At 44.5% G+C, this 22041-nt stretch overlaps 1 protein-coding gene across 2 annotated transcripts in view; it reads right to left on the reverse strand.

Annotated features, from left to right (window-relative positions):
* Positions 1-453: 453 nt before the first annotated feature.
* The window catches only part of dusp14 (dual specificity phosphatase 14), a 34154-nt gene continuing 12566 nt past the window's right edge, over positions 454-22041 (reverse strand). For both annotated transcript variants that reach the window (XM_072243795.1, XM_072243796.1), the window contains exon 2: positions 454-2320. In XM_072243795.1, the coding sequence (XP_072099896.1) occupies positions 1602-2210 (609 nt within the window). In that variant the 5' untranslated portion in view covers positions 2211-2320 and the 3' untranslated portion in view covers positions 454-1601. The remainder of the gene's footprint in view (positions 2321-22041) is intronic.

The raw sequence follows: 22041 nt of genomic DNA on the forward strand, positions 1-22041 counted from the left end.
TTTTTCCAGAGTGGCCATGACTAATACCAGAGGATGATTTTCCATCGGACCATTCTAATTGTCTAATCACTTCTTCCAGACCAAAGTTCAAGATATTGGTATATCAGCAGAGAGGGGATGGGGGACAAAAATTGAGGAAGCGGATTTGGCTAGGATTATGATGCGCGAGGGTTAGTATGCTAAATCTGGTCTCCACCTGTCTACAACCTTGCTATGGGAGCAAGTCTTCATCACAAGTCTGTACCAGCTGACCCTTGTATAAAGTCAACCACAGGTAGCCTCTTCCGTCAGGACTGGAATAGAAGTAATTCACAACACCGAGGTGAAGCTCCAAAATGAGAAAGCCAGGATTAGTGGATCTGTTAATATCTCAGAACATAGAATCAATGGAGACCAAATAGCAAGGCTAATCAAATCAGACAAATGGTTGCAATTTTATATAACAAAACACTTTTTTATTTCTTTGTTGTTGATAAAGCTCTTCATACATCACAATTCTCTTTAAAGAAAACCAGTTACGAGCAGTTCCAGAGAAATTCTATTCTGTTCACACTGCTTGGTGATCTTTGTTCAACTTTACAAACACTCAGGCAGAGGGCCACCCGACACATCAGTTAGAAGGTGTGCTCCAGAAAGGGACAGGTCCCGATCAGTCTGAGTAACCTACACTGCCCAGGGAACAGTTCAAAGAGGTCCTTGCAGATCAGAACAAAGAAAGTGCACAGACGCAGAGGTGTGAATCCATCACAGAGAACAGACCTCAAATCGGTAAACCCCAGAAGATAAACATACACACTGAGAAATATCAAAGCACTCACTGGGAAGCTAAATGCAAAGAGTCTTAATTGGAACAAAGTGTTTAAAATCAACCTTTTGCAAAACAAAATCCCTGTTGCTCCATTCACTCCAAGTTTTTCCTCTGTAAATTTGTGCCTTAAATTTAAAAACAAAATAGCAGCGCTCTTTTAACACTTTACCGATGTACTGAGATCTTGCGTCACACTATTCAACATCTCTGCTTGGTTAAAACACACCTCGCGTTTCAGCAAGGCCCTTGTTAAAAAAAAGTAGCTCACAGGACGCAACAATGACGCAGCAGTGCAAATCAGATCGTTACATTTACATTTTATGTCTTGTTCAAAACGAACTTGAGCTATGATCTTCCCAAGTTCATAGCAGCAACTTTCAGGTGGGAGAGAGAGAAATGGAGGCTGAACTTCATAACGTCCACTAATCAAGCCAAACTCTCCATCCTGAAGCCTACCAAGTGCCCACCTCAAGCCAGTATCACAAATATCTCCCTGCATGTCCATTAAAAAGGACAACGATTAAAAACATTTAAAGATAAAATAATTAGGATTAATTTTAGAAATGTTTAAAAATAATTTCCACTATCGAGCTGTACAAGGCCCACCTTGTTTGAACAGATTTACATCACTGGTATAGCTGAGGGCCTTGTAGGGAAAGAGAATGCTGATGCTCAATCCATTTATGACAGATTCAGCAGTAACTACAGGTTAGTATTTCCATCAGATTTACAATCCTACAGGAGACTTAATTTTATTATACAGTGTTGCAGAAGATTAGTCCCTCAGGTTATGTTAAATGCCCCAGAAAGGGGTGAGGTTCCTGGTTTCCTTTTCATAAATGTCTGCAATTACCCCGATGGGAGACTGCACCATTTTAACACTGTTCTTGCCGAAGAGCTTCCGCTCGTATTCTATCAGCTGTCTCCAGAAGCCCACGTTGGGGCGAATGATGGGGCGGCGGGATTTGACCCAGTTATGAGCCTCCAGCAGGGAGATCTTGTGGAACTTCATCAGGTAGGCGATGCAGAGGGAGGCAGATCGGCTCACCCCGGCCACGCAGTGCACCAGGGCTGAGCCGTGCTTCTTGCTGATGCTGTGGATCTTGTCGGCAATGCTATCGAAGTAGAGGGAGAGCGGGGCATGTGGCAGGTCGGCCACAGGCACTTTGACATACTCCACCTCCGGCCAGTTGGCGTTGGGAATCTCCATGGTGGCATTGATGATGCAGGTAATGCCCTTGGACAGGACCAGGTTGCGGTTGGCAGCTGCATTCCCACTGCTGAGGTAGAGGAACGGGGTTATCTGCGCGATCCCTCCCAACACCCCACCGGTCACCAGCCGGGGTTTGGAGGAGGGACCAGGCGGGGTGCGGTGAAAGAAACTTTGACTGCGGGAACTCATTGAAGTGTTGCCTAACGGCCGGCTGCAAGGGAATGTCAGACAGTCCACAATCTGACTGCTGGGATCAAACTTCCTGCCACACGCTTTCCCTTCTGCTCATCTTAGTGGACCTGCAAGACAGTTTACAAAAACATTATTACATCACAAACACAGGAGATCCTGCAGATGCTGGAAATCCAGAGCAACACATACACACACAATGCTGGAGGAACTCAGCAGGTCAGGCAGCATCTATGGAAATGAATAAACAGTCAACGTTTTGGGACGAAACCCTTCATCAGGACTGAAAAAGGAGGAAAATGCCAGAATAATAATTTTTTTTAAAAAGCAGGAGAGGGGAGGGAGGAAGAGCTGGAAAGTGATAGGTGAAGGCAGGTGGGTGGAGAGGAGGGATGAAGCAGCTGGGAGGTGATGGGTGGAAAAGATGAAGGGCTGGAGAAGAAAGAATCTGATAGCAGAAGAGTGGACCATGGGAGAAAGGGAATGAGGAGGAGCACTGGGGGAAGGCGACAGGCAGGATAAGAGCGAATAGAAGAAGGAAGGGCAAAGGGGAAAAATTACCTGAAGGAGAATTCGATGTTCATGCCATCAAGTCAGAGGTTACCTAGACAGAATGCTCCTCCACCCTGAGGGTGGCCTCATTATGTCAGAAGAGGCAGCCATAGACCGATTTGTTGGCACAGCAATGGGAACGGAATCGGGAGCACAGTTGGAAACAGCAGCCTGCGTGCCTTTCTGTTGAGGCATTGAGTTCACCAGTCGAAGTCGCAATGCAGCTTTATACAAAGCTCTGGCTGGGACACAGCAGGCGTATTGCATTCCAATTCTTGTAACCCCAATCAAGAAAGGATGTTGAGGCTTTGCAGCCCATTCATAAAAAGCTTACTAGGATGTTGTCTGGATAAAAGATGATGGGCTACAAGGAGAGATTGGACAAACTTGACTTGTTTTCTCTGGAACGACAAAGGCTGAGCAGAACCCAACGGCAGTTTAAGGTTATAGAGACCAGATACACAGTTGACATTCATTGCCCCAGGGACATAATATCTAAATACTAGAGGGCATGTATTTAGAATGAAAGGGGTACTAAATGTAATAACTATTAAATTTAGGGCAAGTTCAAAGGAGATGTGCAAGGCAAGGTCAATGTTTTATCTACTCACCAATTTAAACCATTCATAAAGTTTGCAGGAGTCAGCTTTCACACAAGAACAGTCACCCCACCCTTGGAATTTAATCAAGTAGTATCTTTTCAACTGTGACAAATAACAGCTGTTTAAAACAAGCTGGTCAAGATACTTAAGCATCAGATTCAACCAACACTTCCATTGATGCAAACACGAGGAAATCTGCAGATGCTGGAATTTCAAGCAACACACACAAAAGTTGCTGGTGAACGCAGCAGGCCAGGCAGCATCTCTAGGAAGAGGTACAGTCGACGTTTTGGGCCGAGACCCTTCATCAGCACTAACTGAAGGAAGAGCAAGAGATTTGAAAGTGGGAGGGTGAGGGATGGAGCCAAGAGCTGGACAAGTGATTGGCAAAAGGGATATGAGAGGATCATGGGATGGGAGGCCCAGGGAGAAAGAAAAGGGGAGGAGGGAAGCCCAGAGGATGGGCAAGGAGTACAGTGAGAGGGACAGAGGGAGAAAAAGGGGTGCTCCCAATGTGACCTTCTATATATTGGCGAGACCCGACGCAGGCTGGGAGACCGTTTCGCTGAACACCTGCGCTCTGTCCATCAGAAAAAGCAGGATCTCCCGGTGGCCACACATTTTAATTCCACGTCCCATTCCCATTCTGATATGTCTATCCACAGCCTCCTCTACTGTCAAGATAAAGCCACACTCAGGCTGGAGGAACAACACCTTATATTCCGTCTGGGTAGCCTCCAACCTGATGGCATGAACACTGACTTCTCTAACTTCCATTAATGTCCCACCTCCCCTTTGTACCCCATCCGTTATTTATTATTATTAATTTTTTTCTCTCTCTCCTTTTTCTCCCTCTGTCCCTCTCACTATAACTCCTTGCCCATCCTCCGGGCTTCCCCCCTCCCCCTTTTCTTTCTCCCTAGGCCTCCCGTCCCATGATCCTCTCATATCCCTTTTGCCAATCACCTGTCCAGCTCTTGGCTCCATGCCTCCCCCTCCTGTCTTCTCCTATCATTTCAAATCTCCCCCTCCCTCTCTCAAATCTCTTACAATCTCCTTTCAGTTAGTCCTGACGAAGGGTCTCGGCCCGAAATGCCGACTGTACCTCTTCCTAGAGATGCTGCCTGGCCTACTGCATTCATCAGCATTTTTTATCTGTTACCTTCTATTGACATTATTTTAGGAAACCATCCATAATACTTCAGACGAAGCGGGCTCCTGATCTCACAATCCATCTTATTTTGACTTTGCACCTTAATGCCTACCTGCACTTTCTACTCTACAATACTATATTCTGCGTTATTTTACATTTAACTACCTCATTGCACTGTTGTAATCAATTGCTCTGTATGCAAAATGTCTGTACTGTATTTCAGTGCATGTGACGATAATGACCCCACTCGAGTGCAATGCTATACTCCAATAATGCATTCTTCTCCCTTAATAAATCGACAAACTTCTCAAACCAATCAAGAACTACCAAAGCAAACATAGCAGTGACAATGAAGGCAGGAGTGGGCTCCTTACAAAAGGCAGCAAGATGAAAATGGCAGAGGTTTTAAACAAATACTTATGCCTCCCTTTGCAAATAAAAAGAACATATGCCAGAAATACTGCTGGACTGGGATCAAGAAAGAAATGAAACTGAAGGCAGCACAAGTTGAAAACAAAGTAGAGAAGCAGGTGAGCTTGAATACTAATAAATCCCTTTGGACAGGATGATTACTTTCCAGAGATCTGAAAGAAATGGTGAGAAAGATGCTCCAGTATTTAAAAATAATGTGACCCTGGAATTGTTCCTCTGGGTAGGGAACGTGTCTGCACTATTTACCAGAGAGCAAGAATAAAATTGACCTACTCGCTTCACATTATGGGTAGTGAAAATGTTGGAATCTGTAACAATGCAATAATAGAATCCCAGTATTATGCAGAATCAACATGAATTTATGCAAGGAAAACCAATTTTGATTCATCTGCTGGAGTTCTTTGAGTATGTGACTACAAAAGTAGATAAGGGAAGTCAACAGATGTGATGCATTTGGCTTTTCAGAAGACTTGAATCAATGTCTTACGCAGGAGGTTTGTCAACAATGTCAGAGGATACAGAATTGGGACTAACACACTGATGTAAATTAACAATTGGTTATCAAACAGAAAGCAGAGAGTGGGACTAAAAGGATCTTTCCCAGGCTGTCACCTGCAGAATACCAGGGTCCTAGCTCTTCCCCAATCTGAATCAGTGATTTGGCCAAGGGGATTGAATGTCATATTTCCAAGTGTGATGACATTAAAGCAGATGGGATGATGGGGACAGCGGCGGATTTAGGGTGAGGCTAGCTGCCTGAGCAGTGGAGAACAGAGAATGGTCTATACAAGAATGTTTAAAAAGGAGAGAGAATAAGTCATGCTGATGCTCAAAGGGACGCGACGTGCACCTGTACACAAATTCACTGGTAGAGAAGCAATTAGTAAAAAGCAGAAGTGCACATTGGTCTTTGATGAGATCTAACTAATGGGACTAAGGAAGCTCTATCATGGAGGTTTGGGGAGACTACAGCTGAAATACTATATAGTTTTGGTCTTATCACAATGTCAGATTCACCAGACTCCTTCCAGGAATGACAGGATTGCCCTCCAAGATGGGATAAGTAGCCCATATATTTATTCCCTTAGTTTAAAGGACAAGACTGGGGTGGAGCCTAGAATCAGGGCTCTGTTTCAGAATTAAGAGTTAGGCTGTTGAGTCTGAAATAAGACGTTTCTTCAATCAGAAGGTGAAGTTTTGGAAAGCTGTGGTGATACAACATCGAACTCATTCGAAAACATCAATATTTAAAAAGATATACATGAGAAAGCCTGCAGATACTGGAAGTCCAAAGCAACACACACAAAATGCTGGAGACTTTCAGGCCAGGCAGCATCAATGAAAAGGAATATATAGTTAACGTTTCTGGCTGAGAAGGAAGGGGTGAAGATGCCAGAACATAAAAAAGGTGGCAGGGGTGGAGGGGAACCAGGCTAGCTGGAAGCAGATAGATGAAGCCAGGTGAGTGGGAAAGGTCAAGGGCTGGAGAAGAAGGAATCTAATAGAAGAGAGTGGACCATGGGAGCAAGGGAAGGGGGGGGGGGGGAGAGAGACCAGGGGGAGGTAATAGACAGGTGAGGAGAGGTAAAAGGTCAGAGTGGGGAATAGGGGAGGCGAGGAAAGAATTTCTTCACCAGAAAGAGAAATCATTATTGTTGAGGAGGCTAGCCAACTGGAATACGAGGTGCTGCTCCTTCGCCCTGAGGGTGGCACAAGAAGCCATGGATTGACACGTCGGAATGGGAAATTGGAATTAAACTGTTTGGCAACAGGAAGTCCCGCTTGTGGCGATTGGTGCAGAGGTGTTTGACAAAGCGGTTCCCCAATTTATGACGGGTCTCACCAACGTAAAGGAGGTTCCATCGAGAGCACCGGACACAGCTGATGACCCCAGCAGATTTGAAGGACTGTTTGGGGCCCTGCATGGAGTTGAGGGAGGTAGTGAGCGGATAGGTGCAGAACTTAGACCACTTGCAAAAGTGCCAGGAGGGAGATTAGTGGGGAGGGACAAATGGGCAAGGGAATCATGGAGGGAACGATCCCTGTGGAAAGTGGAGGGGGAGGTTTAGTGGTAGGTTCCCTTTGTTTCTGGCGAAAGGTGCTGAGGACGATGTGTTTGATGTGGAGGCTGATGGGGTGGTAGGCAAGGACAAGAACTCTTAACACTGCTATCGAGCATAGCAGCAAAAATACAAAAAAGGTGAAATAAATATGGATATATGCAAGAAGTGCCAGACATACTCATTAGCATCAGCAGGGTTTCAGAGGGATCTGACTATTGATTTGGTTCTGCTGTAGATTTGGTCCAAAAACAGCCAAATGCTTTCACTGTTCTTTCTGCAGATGTCAATATGTACAGTGCATTCATCATTAGCTGTGTCCCCCCCCCCCCCCAACCTTCTTCTATTGCAGAAGTCCCACTGCAACACTTGGCTTCTCCTGAACCAGCAAATCACTGAAATTTCTTCCCCAGTGCAAGGAGAAGTTCATGTTGCTATAGCACATTTCAACAACTGCACAGAGTCCATTCCCCCTGCATAGTGGTAGGCATGCTTTTCAAAAACATTTGATAGAATTCAACCTGCAGTTTGAGAGGGAGAAGCTAATATCAAATCTATCAGTATCACAGAGGCACGAGGGGGGAAGCTGACCAAAGTTGACTGGAAAGGGACACTAACCGGGATAACAGTGCAGCAACAACGGCTGGAGTTTCTGGGAGTAATTTGGAAGACGCAGGACGAGTTCACCCCAAAGACGCAGGAGCATTCTAAAGGGAAGATGAGGCAACATGGCTGACTAAAGAGATCAAAGGCAGTATAAAAGCAAAACAGAGGGCACCTAATATGGCAAAGTTTAGTAGGAGGCTCGAAGACTGGAAGCTTTTAAAAAACCAACAAGGCAACTCAAAACAATAAGGAGGGAAAAGATGAAATATAGAGGTAAGCTAGCCAATGATGCCAAAAGTTTTGTTTTTAAATATCTAAAGAGTAAAAGAGATGCAAGAGTGAACATTGAATTGCTGGAAAACGATACCGGAGGGTACTAATGTAAACAAATAAATGGCAGATAAACTCTTTAAATCTTTTGTGCGAGTCCTCACTGTGGAAGACACTAGCAACATGCCAGAAATTTGAGGGAGTCAGGGGCCGAAGTGACTGTAATCATTATTACTAAGTAGAGATACTTGGTCTGAAGGTAGGCAAGTCACCTGGACCAGGCAGACTACCCTCACCAACCACCCCCCATCCCCATGGTTCTGAAAGAGGTAGCCAAAGAGATTGTGGAGGCATTAGTAGAAATCTTTCAAGAATCACTGGAACGATTCCGGAGGACTGGGAAGTCACTAGGTTTATTAAAATGAAAATTGATAGGAAGGATACTCTTGATTAGTAAGGATGTCAAAAATTATGGAGAGAAGGCAGGAGAATGGAGTTCAGAGGGAATAATAATTAATTATTATTCAGCTGTGACTAAGTGACAGAAAAGACACAATGAGCCAAATGTCTTATGGTCTTACGAGGGGTGATTGATAAGTTCGTGGCCTAAGGTAGACGGAGGCAATTTCAGAAAACCTAGCACATTTATTTTTCAACATAGTCCCCTCCTACATTTACACACTTAATCCAGCAGTCATGGAGCATACGGATCTTGGACCTGCAGAAAGTGCCCACATCAGGGGTGATTGATAAGTTCATGGCCTAAGGTAGAAGGAGATGAGTTATACAGCTCTTGTTACATGCATGTGCAGTTCAACTCTGAGTGATTATGTAGAAAGTTTGATATTAATAACCCATCAGGGGTGATTGATAAGTTCGTGGCCCAAGGTAGGAGGAGATGAGTTATTAATCTCAAATTTCCTGCACAATCACTCAAAGAGCTGAACTGCACGTGCGTGTAACGAGAGCTGTACAACTCAATCTCCTTCTATCTTAGGCCATGAACTTATCAATCACCCCTGCCATGGGCACTTTCTGGAGGTTCAAGATCCGTATGCTCCACGACCGCTGCACTAAGTGTGTAAATGTAGGAGGGGACTATGTTGAAAATTAAATGTGCTAGATTTTCTAAAATTGACCCCTTCTACCTTAGGCCACAAACTTATCAACCACCCCTCGTAAGTTTGCAATATTACTAGGTAGAACCGTATAATCAACCTTAATATTTCTCACTGCTTTGCTCGAGAAAACTGATAATTATAATTTAGTAAAGTCAGAGCAGTATGAAAGTTGACAATAACCGGCACAAACACCATTCACCAATGTTTGTTATTACAAATTAATAATGCATTTGGTGTTCAAATATTCATAAACTGGCTCCAATTCTAACTCTGCTCAGATGGATTTTTCCTTTTCTATAGCAGTGAACTTTGCAATGAAAAAATTCCAATTTTAACGAGATTCAGATGTTGAAATTCAGCTGCAGTAACACATGCTAAATTCACACGGTAGTGAAAGGCACAAGTTCTTGATATTGAGTATTGCTTCCACAATTCCAGTGTACAGACATAACTACATCCATATTTGACAGGACAGATCTATAGCTGCATTCAAATTATTCTCAGTACTAGACAATAAGCTGCACTATTGTGGGGAGGGTAGGCACAAACTGGTCTTTAATGCTGTTGATGAAAAAGATGTTTTCTAGGTCACAGTTTATGAAATTTCTCCTGACTTACGAGGCAGAAATACAGTAACAGTGGCTTCAAATTTCATCACCCTGCAAATATTTGAAAAGCATTTCTATGATAACAGCTATTACTTTACAGTAAATGCAGTCTAGCTTAATTCAGGGCAACACACGCGCACGCACACACAGGAATTCAGCATCTATGGAAATGATGCTGCCTGACCTGCTGAGTCTCTCCAGCACTGGACTTCTCCCCTTCCTTTCCTGTCCTGAAAAAGGGTCATGACCCAAAACACTGACTGTACTCTTATCCATAGATGCTGCCTGGCCTGGTGAATTCCTCCAGCAATTTGTGTGTGCGTGTTGCTCTGGATTTCCAGCATTTGCAGAATCTCGTGTTTATGTCCAGCTTAATCCAGAATAACTGGGGGGGGGGGGGGGTGGAAATACTGCCGAGACTGTTCTTAGAATACATGGAATATAGTTAGAATAGTTTTACATGGTCTGCTAACTTAATCAAGAAATCATTGCTGCAGACTGGTGTGGAGGGAAGTTACTGGGTATATTTAAAGTGATAGGCTGTTGATAAGTGTCAAAGGTTACCAAAGGCAGCGGCAGAATGAATCTAAGAGGAAATAATAAATTTGTCATGATCAAATGACAGAACATATTCGATGGGTCAAATGGCCTAATTCTGCTCGTGTCTTATATTTGCGATGACAATGGGGTGCATATGACTATGTTACAGCTCCTGAAATGCCATGCATCAATTTGTCTGACCCTGCTGCATGGTGATAGAGGTTCTGAGGACACCGGATTTGGTGCAGTGAGTGACAAGAGCACTAGTTATTATTGACTATGTAACAGGGTTTAGCTCAGGCTCTTTAGTCCAGCAAGGACACTGGTTGACAATGGAGTGGGGAAGGGAGGGGTGGGAGAGCAAGTGCGTTATCAAACCAAGTAACCAGAACCACTACCAGAGTATTGGGCTTCAGCGTCCACTACTCTGTATGGGAACAGAGTGCCAAGCAAGCTGGGAAGCTCTTCAAGCTCGTGGTTTCACAGCTAACAGACGGCAATAGCCTAGGTGGACACCCACTGCTGGCTCTTAGAATTGACCAGTGACCCAGATTGTAAGATTTAGACCCTATCTCAAGTTCATGGGTGCTCCGGAGCTCAAGGTCCACACAGCCAGCCATCAGTAGTAAAACCCTTGTAGAGTTTTAAGCTGGTACCCAAGGCAAGTTCCTTTCTGGATGACCCTTCCAGCTGCCCTCCACACAAATCTTGGTGTACTTCATTGCCCCCATCCAATACAGACATGCTGTCCACGTCAGCCACCCTGTCCTCACCTTCCACCCACCAGCCTTCCACTGGAGATGGATAAACATATGGACAAAGGTTAACATTTAACCAGACAAGGTTGTGCAGACACAGCTGGCTTTCAGAAGCAGTAACAGCTTGTCAAAGCATCTACCATTAGGTTGCACGTGGAATTTTACAGCTGTAACCTTTCTGATTGTCCACATCTCCTCCCTTCACTCTCCCAGCTGTTTGCAGGATTTGTCCTTCAAGATCAGCTTGCACTGATTAGAAATGACTAATCCTCAATGTTAAATCTATTCTCCTCATGACCTGTTCCACAACCTCCAGTCACCTACAGGGAATGGGCAAAGCTATTTGTTTTCAAGATCAAATGACCAATCAGGTTATAACTGGGTGGTTGACTTAACCGATGAGAATGGGTGTTGACTTAACCAATCCTGGGACTCTCTAGCCAGCAATGCTGAGAGCATCTTTGCCAGAAGGGCTGCAGCAGTTCACCATGACCTTCTCCAGGGCAAGAAATGCCAACTTTGCCAGCACCACCAGGTTCTGGACAAGAATGAGAAGGCCACCATACCAACTCTGGAGATGTGATCTATTGCTGCACTTCTTCAATCGAACAACTAACCACTTGACTCCACCTCTTGTAGTACAATCACTGTGATTTAAATTTAATTAACTCCTTTTATCTGTTGACTCACTGATCTGTTTTAATTAAAACAATGGATCATTAAACTTATCAAAACAGGCCACACGGTGACAGAACTAGTAGAGCTGCTGCTTCATAGTTCCAGATTCCCAGGGTCAATCCTGATCTCAGGCACTGTCTACAGTCTGCATATTTTCCCTGTCATCACGTCGGTTTCTTCTGGGTGCCTCCAAGGATGTCTGGGTTGGCCACTGCAACAATTACCCCTAGTTGTAATGCAATCACTCGAGTGAGTGTGATGTTCTCCTAGGAGTTGCCTTTCAATATATTAGGGTAGATTTCTTTAATGGAGGATGCTTGTGCACAACTTTAACATGGGGAGGCTGATAAACAGGCTGTCACCACAGGGTCCTTGACAGGTTTGGATCAGTGACATGGAATGCAGGACGACTGGGGACTCTTCCAAGCTACACACATAAAAGTTGCTGGTGAACGCAGCAGGCCAGGCAGCATCTCTAGGAAGAGGTGCAGTCGACGTTTCAAGCCGAGACCCTTCGTCAGGACTAACTGAAGGAAGAGTGAGTAAGGGCGTCCAAGCTACAGCCTTTCTCTGCTTTCACTGTTGTGATGTGTCATGTCTTCTGCCAGCTCCACCATTGAAGTGTTGGTTGGATCCCGCTGTCCGGAATCTCCCCCTTGACCTTACTGACTTGAAGCACCAGATGGCTCAACTCCAAACGGCAGCATTGAGATCTCAGGAACTCACAAGCCTCTTGATCATGACAAGGTGGATGCCAGTGGTAGAATCTGGGGTGGGGATTCAGATTGCCATTGTGGCTGATAGTCAGCATGGATGGAATGGAATCATTTCCTCTCTCAAACTCCTCAACTTGAACATGTGGTCTTCTGTGACCCCGCTCATGAAACCTTGACTTCCAACCCATGTCGCAGTTGAATTTCAACTAAGCCCTTGCTGTGATTTTTGCTTCCTTTTCAAATAGCCACTTACATCTTGATAATGAGAAACTGCAACCCTTACGAGGACTAACATCATTTCTAGATCAAAAGAATTCATTTAGCAATGAGTCACTGAAACCTGTGCTGCTCTCACGATAACGCTGAGCTTTCTCCTCTATTCTGAGACATTAGGTTCTGCAGTCTTTGCCCCCACACTAGTAGTTAATTTCTTCTGCTGAATTGTGATATTTAGATTGTCGGCAAATCATGATCTGAATATCTACTTTGAGCAGAAGATATTACCTTAACATTTGGTTTTAAAACTGCCCAGATTTTGCATATAATAATACTGAACATTTTACCTTCCTGAAAAGCATTTTCCTCCATTCCATGTTCTTTTAGAACAAAAGAGAAATTGTTGGAAACACTCAACAGGCCTGACATCGTTTTGGTTAAAGCTTTTGTTGATAACCTCTCAAAGCAGACAATGTCAGGTTGGAAACACAAAAGATTTTGCAGTTTCTCCCCTATCAGATTCCTCCTTCTTCAGCACTCGACCTCTTCCACCCATCACCTCCCAGTTTATTTCCATCTCTCCTCTCCCACCCACCTTATCTCATCCATCACCTTCCAGTTTGTACTTCTCCCCCTCCACCCATCTTATTCTGGCTTCTTCCACCTTCCTTTCCGGTCCTGATGGATCCAAAATGTGAACTCTGCCCGACCTGCTGAGTTCCTCCAGCATTCTGTGTGTGTTACAGAAGTTGGGTTAGATAACATTTCGAAACCTTCTCTCTGCAAAGATGTTGCTTGACCCAAGGGTTCCCTGAATTGTACCTAGGTTTCAGATTTATAGCAACTGCAATATTTTCAATTTTGTTGGGACTAACCTTGAAAAGATTCACAGTAAGTGGCTGTACATCATATGGTGCCACACAGTTAGCCTCACCCCAATCACAGCCTTCTTAACAGAGACAGAGACCATGTCAGGGATCTGTTCTGAGACCTTACCCTTCGTGATTTTTATAAATGACCTGGATAAGAAAGTGGAGGGATGTGTTAGTAAGTTTGCTGATGACATAAAGGTTGGAGGTGTTGTGGATAGTGTGGAGGGCTGTCAGAGGTTACAGCAGGACATTGATAGGATGCAAAACTGGGCTGAGAAGTGGCAGATGGAGTTCAACCCAGATAAGTGTGAAGTGGTTCATTTTGGTAGGTCAAATATGATGGCAGAATATAGTATTAATGATAAGACTCTTGGCAGCGTGGAGGATCAGAGAGATCTTGGGGTCCGAGTCCTTAGGACGCTCAAAGCAGCTGCGCAGGTTGATGCTGTGGTTAAGAAGGCATACGGTGTATTGGCCTTCATTAATCGTGGAATTGAACTTAGGAGCCGAAAGGTAATGTTGCAGCTATATAGGACCCTGGTCAGACCCCACTTGGAGTACTGTGCTCAGTTCTTGTCGCCTCACTACAGGAAGGATGTGGAAGCCATAGAAAGGGTGCAGGGGAGACTTACAAGGATGTTGCCTGGATTGGGGAGCATGCCTTATGAGAATAGGTTGAGTGATCTTGGCCTTTTCTCCTTGGAGCAACAGAGGATGAGAGGTGACCTGATGGAGATGTACAAGATGATGAGAGGCATTGATCGTGTGGATAGTCAGAGGCTTTTTCCCAGGGCTGAAATGGTTGCCACAAGAGGACACAGGTTTAAGGTGCTAGGGAGTAGGTACAGAGGAGATATCAGGGGTAAGTTTTTTTGTTAGAAACAGAGTGGTGAGTGCGTGGAATAGGCTGCTGGTGATGGTGGTGGAGGCGGATGCGATAGGGTCTTTTAAGAGACTTTTGGATAGGTACATGGAGCTTAGAAAAATAGACGGCTAGGGGGATGTCTAGTAATTTCTAAGGTACGGATATATTCAGCACAACTTTGTGGGCCGAAGGGCCTGTACTGTGCTGTAGGTTTTCTATGTTTGAGGTACATTAAATAGAACAACAAATCTTAATCATATGCAGAAGTATAACAATAGGACCAGTTGTCAAGCTGCCTGGAGATAATTACGGCATAGAATTCAGGCAATCTAGCAAATCCCAGACTCAATAATTCAACAACTTTGAACAGTCTGGGCGGAAAATGACGAGAGATTTTGGTTCTGGTCTGTCCGCCCCCAGGAAGATATGACAGCCTTCTGCAGATTGGATATTTATAAGGATGTTGTCAGTGCGGAGACAATTAATTTTAAGGTGATTGGAGGAAAGTTTAAGGGTAGCTTCTTTTTTAAAAAAACCAAGAGTGATGAGTGCAGGGAATGTCTTGCCAGGGGTGGTGATAGAGGTGGATACGTAATGGACATTTAAGAGGCTCTTAGATAGTCAGATGGATGACAGAAAATAGAGGGCTATGTGGGAGGGAAGGGTTAGATTGATCTTGGACTAGGTTAAGAGGTCGGCGCAACATTATGGACCAAAGGACCTGCACTGTTCCGTGTTCTATGTCGTAGGAAATGGCTGAATAGACCAAGGTTTCTTTTGTTTGGAACAGGAGGAGAGATTGAATAAGGCACAGACAGGGTGTGCAAGAGGACTCGTTTCCCTGGACAAGTTAGTGATTGGGCCTGAGGTTGGGGAGATACGAGAGACAAGGAAGCATGTTAAGTTAGGAAAAGATCGTGGTCTGGAGCTCTGGTAGGTGCGGAAACCTCAGTTTTCATTTGAAAGGGGGACATGTACTCAAAAGTCAACAGATCAGACACTGGTGGGGGACATCAAAGACTGCTGCAGATTCCAGCATCTGCAATAAGCAAACAATCTTCTGGAAGAACTCAGCAAGTTAAGCAGCATCTACAGCAGAAACGGTCAATATTCTGCAACCTAATGCAGGGTTTCTTTCTATCTAGAACATCTGTAGTTCCTATTCCCCTCCAGACATGATGCTTAACCCACCGAGTTCCTCTAGGAAATTGATTTCTCACAGTGCCACTACCTTTTTCCTGCTGCCCTGAATTTAAAGCGGAGCTTGATAGGCCCTTGATTAGGAAGGTAACAGCAAGAAGGCAGAAAAACTGGGTTAAAAGGGACAATAAAACAGCCGTGATGAAATGGCGGAGCAGACTTGGTGGGTCAAATAGCCAAATTCTGCTCATGTCTAATGACTTATGGTCTAACACAGTGGTCCCCAACCTCCGGGCCGCGATGCACGCAGGGGTGCAGTGGTAGCCGAAACACACGCCTCTGATCTGGGCCGATATTTACGTGCCGGGCGGCACCTAATTAATTCGCTTGTTTATTTCGCCTTTTTTCTTAAAGATGTGCTGGGTGCGTTCCCGCTACCGCTGCATGCTTCGCGGCCCGGAGGTCGGGGACCTCTGGTCTAACAGGTCAAACAAACATCCTCCCCTGTGCTGGTAACAAGGGCAGCACAGCTAGAAGAGCTACTGCCTCACAATATCAGAGCCCTAGGTTCAATCACGACTCCAGGTGCTGTCTGTTTGGCATTTGCAGGTTCTCCCTCTTGACTGCCTGGATTTCCTCCCACATCCCAACAACAAACAAATGGGTAGTATGTTAACTGGTCACTGAAAAAAGTCCCTAGTTTTCAGGCAGGTGGTAGAATCGAGGGCAGGGGCGGTGTCTGTGGGACTAGTGCAACTGAGTGGTTAATGGTCAGAGCAGACTTGATGGGCTGAAGGGATTGATCCATACCAAATCATTCCAAAAATTTATCAGATTACAATGAATAGCACTGTACAATTCAGAGGAATGCCAGTCTGGATTAATGAGACACTTGCAGTATGACCCATCAGCTAAAAGTGCAGTTCCAAATGGATTTTAAACTTTAGGAGTGCTGCAGGCACACTGATGCACAATGGTGGCTCCGTGCTTCCGCCCACCCACACTGTGGGCCTACTGTACTGTTGCTGGGCAACAGACTGGGCTGGGTGACTAATTCATCGGCTGCTGCCTAGCCCATAGGCAGCTTGTACTGAGGAGGATTAACAGGGTTACGGGTGCCCTACATCAATTACTGAAACAAAAAGAGACAAGGGTGTATTCTGAGCTCATTAAAATGACAGCACTCTTGCTAAATAAATCGTTAGATAGGAGCCTTCCAGCATGCAAAGCTTCTTTCTGTCCAATTTCCCCTTATAATTGGAACAAGTATTTAATTATTGGAACTTGGTGAAATATGGAACTCCACTAATTGCCATCTTTCCATGATAACCTAATCACATCGTTTAAACTGAAATGAATTTATCAGGGTTAGGGAGAAGGAAGAGTGTGGCAACTCTCCCTCTAGCAAGAGGAACAGAAGATGGCAATGGGGGAAAAAAAAATATCAAGAACATTCTGCACAAGGGGTAGTGGAAATCCAGAACCTGTTCACAGAAAAAAGGTCTGCACGAATATAGTGACAAGTAATACTTGATAAGTCTGATGGGAGAGCTACACCCAGAAAAAGGAGCAGCAGGCAAAATGGCACGGAGTCACCAAGGCTAATCATGATCTCCACGGAAGGTGGAGCAGGCATGAATAGGTTAAAAAATGTTTGATAGGGCTACATGGCCCCGTCCACTGATCATGGCTCATCCTTTACCAGCACAATCCCCACAATCACATGTTACCGACTGAACACAATGACCAGGCCCCGCAGCCCTTCAGTTGGCGAAGTCACCATGCTCCAAGTGAAGAAACTTAACATCTCAGCCACTATTCAAGTATGTTCTCCCTGGTCTGAGAACCTCAGTCAAGGGAAGCATGCTCAGCCAGTCGAACCAGCTCAGCCCTGTAAGTATTAAGAACAATCTTCTCATTCTGAGGTTTGAAGAATACAGGCCTGGTCCACTCTCTTCTCACATGAGACCCACCATCCTAGAACCGGTCCAATGAACTTTTGCTCTGCTCCCTCAGCAAGTGCATGCTTCTAGATAAGGAGACCAAAGCTGTACACACCATTCCAGGAGTGGCCTTGAAGTTCCATATGACTACTACAAGTCTTTCTTTATTCAAAATTATCTGATGGTCTAAGTACCATTTAACCTCCTAATCTCTCGTTTCACCTGCATGTTAGCCTTCATCTGTGCAAAAAAATACTTTGTTACCTTTGAACATCAATACTACCCAATTTCTCACATTTTTAAAACAAAGTAGAGAATCTAGAACTAGACAAGCTCACATTATATTCCACCTGCCATGTTCTTACCCATTCCCTCAGGCTGTCCAAATCTCTTGGCAACGTTGTTACATTCTCTTTACTTACAATCCCACCTCAGCAGCAAACCTGGAAACCGATTTATTCCCCTCAGCCACACTGAGGATATAGGATGCAAAACTCGGGGGCCCAGGCACAGATCCCAGAGGTTTCTAATCTCAAGAATAATCAGCTTGGTTCCTGCTTGCCTTCTATTTGGAAGATCTCTCCAAACATTTACTCCCAACACCCAATTCCTTGTGCTTGATCCTTGAATAACCTTCAGCATCAGACTTCATCCATTAGTCCTGCTCATCCAAGTCATCTCCCATTCTTTGTCCAGACCCTCATTAAAGCCAGCCACCCCCTCCATTGACTCCAAATCAGAATCAAGATTTATCAGCACTAACACATGACTGTCTACAATTCCTGATGCCTTGAGAAAACAGACTCCTCCCACCTCTGTCACTCCCTTTCTTCCCCCCGCCCCCCATCGGGGAGAAGATACAAAAAGTTTGAGAACCTGTGCCGCCAAACTCAAGGACACTTCTACCCTTTCGTTGTACAATAAAGATGAATCTGATCTCTCAGTCTACCTTGTCCTGGCCCTTGCACCACATTTGTTTACCATCTCTCTTTTCTTCCCCCCTTTCTCTCTACCTTGACGTACACGTGTATGGAATGACCTGTTTAAAAAAACACATTTCACTGCATTTGGTACACGTGACCATAATAAACCCAACCACAATTGTTGGTTGTGTGAGGCCAAGGTTTTGAGTTTAGAATCCCACTGTTCTCTTGGGTGGGACACAAGAAATGAAGTCTGACAAACTGGTGACATAGGACAATCAATGAGTCACATCTCATTTACCTCAAAGATCACAAACACAGTCACCAGCTACTATCAACCATTACACAGTCAGCAGTTCAAAAGGACTTCACCTTCACCAGCACTTCTAGGGACTGGCCAGTAAATGGGCCCTTGCCAATCCATTACAAAGGGTTGAATACTTATTGAACAGTTCCAAAAAGCTAAAAAAAATTATAGGCATTAGACTTAGATCATTTGAAATTATGAATGCAGAAAGCTCGATTTAGAATTGATGCCAGCAAGGAACCAAACAGCCCCGAGCTGGCGGAAGATGGCATTTTCTTTGCCAACCCTTTTCTGAAAACTGGCTAATGGAATTTTGTCACTACTAGAAGCAGAAGATTGCCACATGTCAAATTCCATTCCAACCCTGTCTAAATGCCCTGTGAGACACTTCATACTATGCATTAAATTTCAGTTCCACCACTTTATACTGAACGAGGTCAGATCCATCGCAGCTGGGCAAACTTTCAGTTCCCTGTCACAGGCTCAAAGAGATCTGGCAGCCACCAAATGTTTTTAAAATTCATTATACACACAGAAATTTCAGAGGTCCTTACATAGAAACATAGAAAATAGGTGCAGGAGTAGGCCATTCGGCCCTTCGAGCCTGCACCGCCATTTATTATGATCATGGCTGATCATCCAACTCAGAACCCCACCCCAGCCTTCCCTCCATACCCCCTGACCCCCATAGCCACAAGGGCCATATCTAACTCCCTCTTAAATATAGCCAATGAACTGGCCTCAACTGTTTCCTGTGGCAGAGAATTCCACAGATTCACCACTCTCTGTGTGAAGAAGTTTTTCCTAATCTCGGTCCTAAAAGGCTTCCCCTCTATCCTCAAACTGTGACCCCTCGTTCTGGACTTCCCCCAACATCGGGAACAATCTTCCTGCATCTAGCCTGTCCAATCCCTTTAGGATCTTATACGTTTCAATCAGATCCCCCCTCAATCTTCTAAATTCCAATGAGTACAAGCCCAGTTCATCCAGTCTTTCTTCATATGAAAGTCCTGCCATCCCAGGAATCAATCTGGTGAACCTTCTTTGTACTCCCTCTATGGCAAGGATGTCTTTCCTCAGATTAGGGGGCCAAAACTGCACACAATACTCCAGGTGTGGTCTCACCAAGGCCTTGTACAACTGCAGTAGTACCTCCCTGCTCCTGTACGCGAATCCTCTCGCTATAAATGCCAGCATACCATTCGCCTTTTTCACCGCCTGCTGTACCTGCATGCCCACTTTCAATGACTGGTGTATAATGACACCCAGGTCTCGTTGCACCTCCCCTTTTCCTAATTGGCCACCATTCAGATAATAATCTGTTTTCCTATTTTTGCCACCAAAGTGGATAACTTCACATTTATCCACATTAAATTGCATCTGCCATGAATTTGCCCACTCACCCAACCTATCCAAGTCACCCTGCATCCTCTTAGCATCCTCCTCACAGCTAACACTGCCACCCAGCTTCGTGTCATCCGCAAACTTGGAGATGCTGCATTTAATTCCCTCATCCAAGTCATTAATATATATTGTAAACAACTGGGGTCCCAGCACTGAGCCTTGCGGTACCCCACTAGTCACCGCCTGCCATTCTGAAAAGGTCCCATTTATTCCCACTCTTTGCTTCCTGTCTGCTAACCAACTCTCCACCCACACCAATACCTTACCCCCAATACCGTGTGCTTTAAGTTTGCACACTAATCTCCTGTGTGGGACCTTGTCAAAAGCCTTCCGAAAATCCAAATATACCACATCCACTGGTTCTCCCCTATCCACTCTACTAGTTATATCCTCAAAAAATTCTATGAGATTCGTCAGACATGATTTTCCTTTCACAAATCCATGCTGACTTTGTCCGATCATTTCACCGCTTTCCAAATGTGCTGTTATCACATCTTTTGATAACTGACTCTAGCAGTTTCCCCACCACCGACGTTAGGCTAACCGGTCTATAATTCTCCGGTTTCTCTCTCCCTCCTTTTTTAAAAAGTGGAGTTACATTAGCCACCCTCCAATCCTCAGGAACTAGTCCAGAATCTAACGAGTTTTGAAAAATTATCACTAATGCATCCACTATTTCTTGGGCTACTTCCTTAAGCACCCTGGGATGCAGACCATCTGGCCCTGGGGATTTATCTGCCTTCAATCCCTTCAATTTACCTAACACCACTTCCCTACTAACATGTATTTCGCTCAGTTCCTCCATCTCACTGGACCCTCTGTCCCCGACTATTTCTGGAAGATTATTTATGTCCTCCTTAGTGAAGACAGAACCAAAGTAATTATTCAATTGGTCTGCCATGTCCTTGCTCCCCATAATCAATTCACCTGTTTCAGTCTGTAGGGGATCTACATTTGTCTTAATCAATCTTTTTCTTTTCACATATCTATAAACGCTCTTACAGTCAGTTTTTATGTTCCCTGCCAGTTTTCTTTCATAATCTTTTTTCCCTTTCCTAAATAAGCCCTTTGTCCTCCTCTGCTGGACTCTGAATTTCTCCCAGTCCTCAGGTGAGCCACTTTTTCTGGCTAATTTGTATGCTTCTTCTTTGGAATTGATACTATCCCTAATTTCCCTTGTCAGCCATGGGTGCACTACCTTCCTTGATTTATTCTTTTGCCAAACTGGGATGAACAATTGTTGTAGTTCATCCATGCAACGTTCAAATGCTTGCCATTGCATATCCACCGTCAATCCTTTAAGTGTCATTTGCCAGTCTATCTTAGCTAATTCACGTCTTATACCTTCAAAGTTACCCCTCTTTAAGTTCAGAACCTTTGTTTCTGAATTAACTATGTCACTCTCCATCTTAATGAAGAATTCCACCATATTATGGTCACTCTTACCCAAGGGGCCTCTCATGACAAGCTTGCTAATTAACCCTTCCTCATTGCTCAAAACCCAGTCCAGAATAGCCTGCTCTCTAGTTGGTTCCTCGACATGTTGGTTCAAAAAAACCATCCCGCATACATTCCAAGAAATCATCTTCCTCAGCACCTTTACCAATTTGGTTCACCCAATCTACATGTAGATTGAAGTCACCCATTATAACTGCTGTTCTTTTATTGCACACATTTCTAATTTCCTGTTTAATACCATCTCTGACCTCACTACTACTGTTAGGTGGCCTGTACACAACTCCCACCAGCGTCTTCTGCCCCTTAGTGTTACGCAGCTCTACCCATATCGATTCCACATCTTCCCGGCTTATGTCCTTCCTTTCTATTGCGTTAATCTCTTCTTTAACCAGCAACGCCACCCCACCTCCCCTTCCTTCATGTCTATCCCTCCTGAATATTGAATATCCCTGAACGTTGAGCTTCCATCCCCGGTCACCCTGGAGCCATGTCTCTGTGATCCCAACTATATCATAATCATTAATAACAATCTGCACTTTCAATTCATCCACCTTATTATGAATGCTCCTTGCAGTGACACACAAAGCCTTCAGGCACTCTTTTACAA

This window comes from Mobula birostris, chromosome 25 (genome assembly GCF_030028105.1).
Source record: "Mobula birostris isolate sMobBir1 chromosome 25, sMobBir1.hap1, whole genome shotgun sequence".
NCBI classification, from domain to species: domain Eukaryota; kingdom Metazoa; phylum Chordata; class Chondrichthyes; order Myliobatiformes; family Myliobatidae; genus Mobula; species Mobula birostris.